A 7,187-nucleotide genomic window follows, 5' to 3' on the forward strand; every position below is an offset into this window, starting at 1 on the left:
ATTTCCATAACTCATAAAGTGTTTCTAAAACACTCTTAGTAGGAACCATGTTCAAAATGTATGTGGCAGTCTCCTCTGCATATCCTCAAAATGGATCGGGTAATTGAGCGAAACTCATCATAGACCGTACATGTCTAAAAAAGTTTTATTTCTCCTTTCTGATACATCATTTTGTTCAGGCATACCAGGGGCTGAGAGTTGGGACTTTATTCCATGTTCTATCATATAGTCCTGAAATCTTAAGTCCATGTACTCTCCTCCTCGATCTAATCGAAGTATTTTAATAGTTTTACCTAATAGATTCTCAACCTCAGTCTTATACTCTCTGAATTTTTAAAGAGCTTTCGAACTTGTGACACATTAGGTAAAGATAGTCATACCTTGAATAATCATCAATAAAACTGATGAAATATTCATATCCTCCTCGTGCTTTGACATTCATTGGACCACAGAGATTTGTATGCATGAGTTCTAAGGTTTCTTTGGCTCTATAACCTTTTTCCGAAAACGATCGTTTAGTCATTTTACCCTCAAGACAAGACTCACATGGAGGTGAAGAGTTGTCTTCTAACTTATTTAGAAGTTCTCTTTTAACCGATCTCTCAATCCTACTGAGATTAATGTGGCCTAGTCTTAAATGCCAAAGGTAGGTATTAGGAGAAATCTTTTGTCGTTTATTTTGAGTTTCAACTATTTTAAACATCTCGGTATTTAAAATAGCTTTTGTTATGCTCAGTTTTGACTTATATGAGTTGTTTTCTAGTTTTGTAGAACAAATATGAATGCCTCTTTTGCATATGAACATTTCATTGATTTCAAAAGATACTTTATACAATTGTTTTAATAAACAAGAGATAGATATTAGATTTCTTTTCATTCTTGGAACAAAAAATACATTATCTAATATAATGAATCTATCTCCAAAAAATAACTTTAAATTTCCTACTGATCTTGCTGAGACAACCTCTCATGTTCCAACCATGAGTGTTATCTCGCCGTCCGCAAGCATTCTCCAGGAGCTAGTTTCCTGGTAAAAAGAACAAATATGATTAGTGACCCCTGAATCTAGTATCCAAGTTGAGTTATCATACTCTACTAAACATATTTCTACAACGAGTAAATCATATTTACCTTGTTGTGTCTTTTTAGCTTTCTTCTTTACAAAGTATTTTGGGCAGTTTCTCTTCCAGTGCTCATTTTCGTTGCAATGGAAACATTTTCCTTCATCTGCCTTTTGAGCCTTCTATTTGCGGTTAGTAGGAATCTTATTTTTCCCTTTACCCTTCTTCTTCATCAAAACACTTTTAGAAGTTGAAGGTTCAAACTTATTTTTGGAGGATGATACTCATTGTAATTTCTTGAAGATAGCAACATTTGCTTCTCCTGTACGTCCCTTGTTCGTTAAGAGGGACTGATAAGTTTGTAGCTCATTGAGAAGAGCAGTCAAGTTATATTCTATTTTGTTCATCACCACATTTGTGCGGAAAGCACTTCGGAAGAGACTCCATGATAAAACTAACTTGACTCTTCTCATCAATGACAGCTTCATTTTCTTCTGCCACATTGAAATGAACCATCATGTCCAGGACATGTTCTCTAACTGAGGTCCATTCTTTCATACGACAGTTGTAAATGTATTTTATGGCTTCATGTCGAGTGGAGAAGGACGGTTGTCCAAACATTCCTTTTAGAGATTCCATAATCTCTTTAGCAGTACCCATAACATCGTGTGTTTTAGACAAAACATCAGATATACTGGCTAGAATGTACACTCGGGCTTTGTCATTTGCCTTTATCCATCTGTCATACGCATCCCGAACTGTTCGGTTTGCATTTGAGTTGGGTTTTGGAGGACATTCCTCAGTTAAAACAAACCTTAAATCATCAATTACCAGTATTGTGTTCAGGTTTGATTTCTCAAAAGCGAGTAATTGTACTATTGAGTTTGTCATGCTGAGATATAAAGAAAATTCTATTAGTGATTTGACTTAATGCTGTTTAATCCAATCAGTTTTAGCTAATGTAATAATGTACCAAAAAAAAAATTATTAATTTGCAACGATACTTTAGTGAGTTAGAGCAACTGCTACCGAGGGGCAGTCAATCACTCATTCACCAAACGAAGACATTCTTGACTTAAACACTAACTCTTAGTAATTCTTCGCAAGTGTGACCCACCAATTTCAGGCCTCATAGATCGGTCCCAACAATGCTATTGAATGAAAAAGCCAAAGTTGGGAATGGCCCTAAGAAATAGTATCCATTTCTGGAGTTTGCGTTGTTTCGACTCCCATGTTACGACCCTCCGAATGGGTAGTTGCTCTAGGGCAACATGCAGGCGGAACATGAGAATCTCACGGTGCAACCTAGTAGTGGAGACCATAGGACGTGTTGATATACTTCCTTTTTCCACTTACTATAAGTACTTTCTCTATTCACCTTGTTATTGACTCATGCAAATACCTTCCGAATGGAGGACGCTCCCAGGGCGACACGAGGCCGAGCATGAATCTCACGGTGTGAATTTTTCAGAGAGCGTGAAAAGGAAAACGATGTATCTCATATACTTTTTTCCTCACACTAAGTATTTTAAACGGTTGGGTATACTCATTACTTAGGTATATTTCGGCTAATTAAATATAACCTAAGTCTAGGTAATTTTTCCAGAACTTACATCACTCAAGCATGCTCATAAAACTAGGCTAACTAAGCTCAAGTATTGGTCCGATCTCCCACTAAGTAGTAGGTGTTCCGTAAACCGTCAACTTAAGTACCTCCAGCCTTAGTCAAGATCGTGCCAGGTGAGCTTTCTTGTAAGCAAAATTTTACAAGACATCGACCTATTTGAACTATTAAAATTGATTGTGCTTAATTCTTAACCTTAAGCGAGCATGCACTTATTTTCATTATAGATTTTAACGTCTATCTCGTTTTATGATGTTGAAAATAACCTATAACATGCATCTAACATGCTTTATATAACAATTATATAATCATCACATACTCTTGCCTTTTCTCCCACTTGCCCTAGATTACATAACTCGTAGTCCTAGACTAACTAGGTGCCCTTCAAACACTTTAGCCGTGAGAGGCTTTGTAAATGGATCAGCAATGTTGTGCTCCGAAGCTATCTGTGTGATGATCACATCTCCTCGTTGCACAATCTCCCTTATGAGATGATATTTGCGCTCAATATGTTTTCTTCGGTTATGGCTTCTTGGTCCTTTCAAATTTGCAACTGCTCCACTGTTATCACAATAAAGAGTGATGGGAAGATGCATGTTTGGAACGACTTCCAAATAAGTTAAGAACTTTATAAGCCATACAGATTCTTTCGCTGCTTCACAAGCAGCAACATACTCAGCCTCCATGGTAGAATTAGCGATGCAACCTTACTTTATGCTTCTCCATATTATTGCTCCTCCGTTCAGAGTGAGACAAATCCTCATGTCGATTTCCTCGAATCTACATCGGTCTGAAAATCTGAGTCAGTGTACCTTGTAAGGATCAGATCCTTAGCACTGTACATTAGCATATAGTCTCTCGTTCTCCTAAGAAACTTGAGGATATTCTTAACGGCATTCCAATGAACGCGTCCCGGATTGGACTGATATCTACCGACAATTAACACAGCATAGCATATGTCAGGTCGGGTACATAGTATGGCATACATCAGACTACCGACTGCTGATGCATAGGGAATGTGTCTCATATCCTTAATTTCTTGAGGTGTCTTATGACTTTGTTCCTTCGACAAATAAACTCCATGCCGGAAAGGTAAAAATCCTTTCTTGGAGTCCTACATTTTATATCGAATCAACATTTTGTCGTATACGATGCCTAAGACAATGCTAGTGTTTTGTTCCGGCGATTATGAACAATTTGGATTCCAAGAACAAGCTGAGCCTCTCCCAAATCTTTCATTTGGAATTGTGTCGCTAGCCAATGCTTAATGTCAGTCAGAAATCCCACATCATTCCCAATGAGTAGAATATCGTCAACGTATAACACTAAGAAAGCTACTATAGAGTTGACTATCCTTTATAAACACAAGGTTCGTCAACATTCTGTTTCGAGCCATAAGATTTGATCGCGGTATCAAACTTTATATTCCAGGATCGAGATGCTTGCTTCAACCCATAAATGGATCTTTTAAGCTTGCAAACCCTATGCTTGCGATCTTGTTTAATGAACCCATCTGGTTGAGCAATATAGATACTCTCTTCAAGATTGCCCTTTAGAAAGGCTATCTTGACATCCATTTGCCAAATTTCATAATCATAAAATGTGGTAATAGACAAGAGTATTCTAATCGATTTAAGCATAGCAACAGGAGAGAAGGTTTCTTCATAGTCCACCCCCTCTCTTTGGGTATAACCCTTTTCTACAAGACGAGCTTTAAAGGTTTGTACCTTACCGGTTTGGTCTCGTTTCCTCTTATAGATCCATTTGCAACCAATAGGTTTTACCCCATCTGGTTGATCTACAAGTTCCCAGACTGAATTGAAGTACATTGACTCCATTTCAAGATTCATGGCTTTGATCCACAGATCTCTATCTTCATCATTCATTGCCTGTTTATAGGTCAATGGATCCTCAACGCCATCATCAGGTATGATGAATTGAGTTTCTGTATCCTTGTTGAGGGTTGTCTCCAAGATCGAACGTTCTAATGCTTGAAATAGATAATTCTTTGCTTTGAAATCTTTCAATTTATGATCATCAATGTGCTTCTTCTTGGTATCTGTTAAAACAATGTGTCATATTGGTGCAGGAATCACATTCTCCACCAAACCCAGTACTAAAGAAGTTTTCCATGAGCATTGCCCAATGATCACAGTACCTATCAAATTTCAGTATTTCAGTATTTCGATAAAAGGGAATTTCAGTAATTAAACAAAAACAGGCATTTCTTTGATTTTACCATTTTGATTATTTATTATTATTGTTTTTTTTCCCACGAAGCCGAGAAAAAGACGAATGGAGTGCCAATAAGTAAAGTAAGAAAAAAAATGGTCGCCTTTTGAGCGTCGGGTGTCCTTTAGTCACTCCGGCCCCGTTGGTCTCCATATTCAGAGCTGGTAAACGGCGGTAGGTTGTGGCAGTGAGTCTTCGTCTCCTGTGTGGGTATCATACTGCAGCGGAGTTAATCGCCGTCGTCGTGGTTCTCTCGATTTGGAGGCTGAAAACACCTTAAACTGGTTTTCCGCATCTCCGCCGAGGGCATTTCTTCCGGGTGACTTGGAACAACAATTGGCTGGTGGCTGATGCTCTCAGTGTTGAAGACTGTTCGGAAATGATCATAGATTTATAACTAAAGAATACATTTTCATTAACATGACTTCTTGTGGGAGCTCGAAGCAAACCCATGATATTATGTTCAAAGTTGACAAATATCATATAACATTATAGAGATTCGTGATTAGTTACATGGTATCAAACTATGAACTTAACTTAGGTATGTCGAACGAAAAAGTTGTAAGCCTAAAAATCGTAGTTAAAAGTGTCGAACAAATTTCGTATTTTGTTCAAGGTCTCCGAAGAAAGAAGTCGAGTCTCGATTAAAGGGAGTTTCTTTTAGAAATCCATCGACTTAAGGGGAGGCACAATGGTGTATTTTGTTCGAGGGAGGCTCTATGGTGTATTTTGTTCGAGGGGAGTCTCTATGATCATAGGTAATCTATAGGCTTCAAATGTGGCTCTATGTGGTGTACTTAATGAGAGGGGAGACTCTATGATCATGAGTTTATAAGTAAGGAAGTCAAAACACAGCAACAAGAGTTTATGCTCTAGACAATATAATACTATTGTAGACAATATCGTAGTTTTATTTCAATAAATAAATTCATGATTCTCTCACAAACTTTATTAATATTCATAAAAATTTTAAAACCAAATCTCTTCATACCACCCAAGAATCATAAGGCTTTTCCCCAATATAGTTGCCTGGAGGATCATAATTGCAAACAACAAACTGAGAATTAGCCTTGCAAGGCACTCTAGCACATCCAAGCCGCACCGAGCTCCGCCACACCATCTGAGTGTAGTGCCCACATTCACCACCCACGCATTTATTCGATGCATGATCATACAGCGGCTTCTCGTTCGCCCACAGCTTCACTGCATCCGCCCCGGTGAACTCAGGGTAGTAGCCCGCGGCTATGTTTTCCCCGTACGGCCCGGTTGAGTGAATCATGGCGCAGTCACCCTTTCTTTTTTCCGCATAGGCTTGAGCGTACGCGGCCACGGTGTTGCTCCATTGCATGGGCCCGACGCCGACCTCGGCTCGAGCTCGGTTGTGAAGCGCGAGGTAGTCACCGGGGGCGTTTTGAGCTTTGGTTAGGGCGAGGAGGAAAATGAAAGTGACCATGAAAGCGGCCATGATCCGAAGGGTTTGAGTCCACATAATTCCGATGAGAGATGAGATGAAGATTGAGAATGAGGGAATGATTTATATAGAGATGGAAAACTTAATATGGAATGTGATGGGTAAAACCATGAATTATGAACTAATTATGTCATGCTTGGGAATTCAAAGAGAATAAATTCATTCTCGCTTCCATGTTTAATTACGAGCTAGATTTTTGTTTGGATTAGCTTCAAATAAATGAAAATTTTCTAGATTTAGCTAGTTTATGATTTTTTTTTTAGGATTAATGAAACTTAATCCACCCGATTATGGTTAATCTTAAAAGATACATTTTTACTTGTAGGTATATATTTATTGTTTTATTTAGTTTCATAATTTTATTTATTTATTCTCCTCCAATTTTTTAAAATATGTATTAAAATTGAATTGGTTAATTAAATGTTCAAAAATAAATAAATAATGTTAATATTTTATTAAAATTTTGAGTAAACGAAATGAACTAATTTAACCTAAAATTTTTATAACCTATTTAGATTGGGTTTATTATATAAAAAGAATTTTAGATTAAAAATATTTACTACTAATTGAGTTGTGAATTTTTGTATTTCTTTTTCCTTTTTCTAAAAGTAACCGTAACTTAAAACATATAGTCATGGATGAAATAAAACCTTCTACCTCTCGAGTAATAGTATATTTTAATTACTATTGACTTATGTGCAGCAGAGCTAATTGCCGTCGTGGGTCTCCCGATTTCGATGCCGAAACATCGTGACTGGTTTTTCGCATCTCCGCCGCGGGCATTTATTCCCGTTGACTT

The 7,187-nt window shown here is 37.5% G+C and overlaps 1 protein-coding gene across 1 annotated transcript; it reads right to left on the reverse strand.

Moving 5' to 3' along the window:
- Positions 1 to 5,902: 5,902 nt before the first annotated feature.
- Positions 5,903 to 6,406, reverse strand: LOC111474487 (basic form of pathogenesis-related protein 1-like). The gene has a single exon (XM_023119558.1). The coding sequence runs from the start codon at positions 6,404 to 6,406 to the stop codon at positions 5,903 to 5,905; it is 504 nt and encodes a 167-aa protein (XP_022975326.1).
- Between the last annotated feature and the right edge of the window lie 781 nt (positions 6,407 to 7,187).

The sequence above is a fragment of the Cucurbita maxima genome, unplaced genomic scaffold (genome assembly GCF_002738345.1).
Source record: "Cucurbita maxima cultivar Rimu unplaced genomic scaffold, Cmax_1.0 Cma_Scf00420, whole genome shotgun sequence".
Taxonomy (NCBI): Eukaryota; Viridiplantae; Streptophyta; class Magnoliopsida; order Cucurbitales; family Cucurbitaceae; genus Cucurbita; species Cucurbita maxima.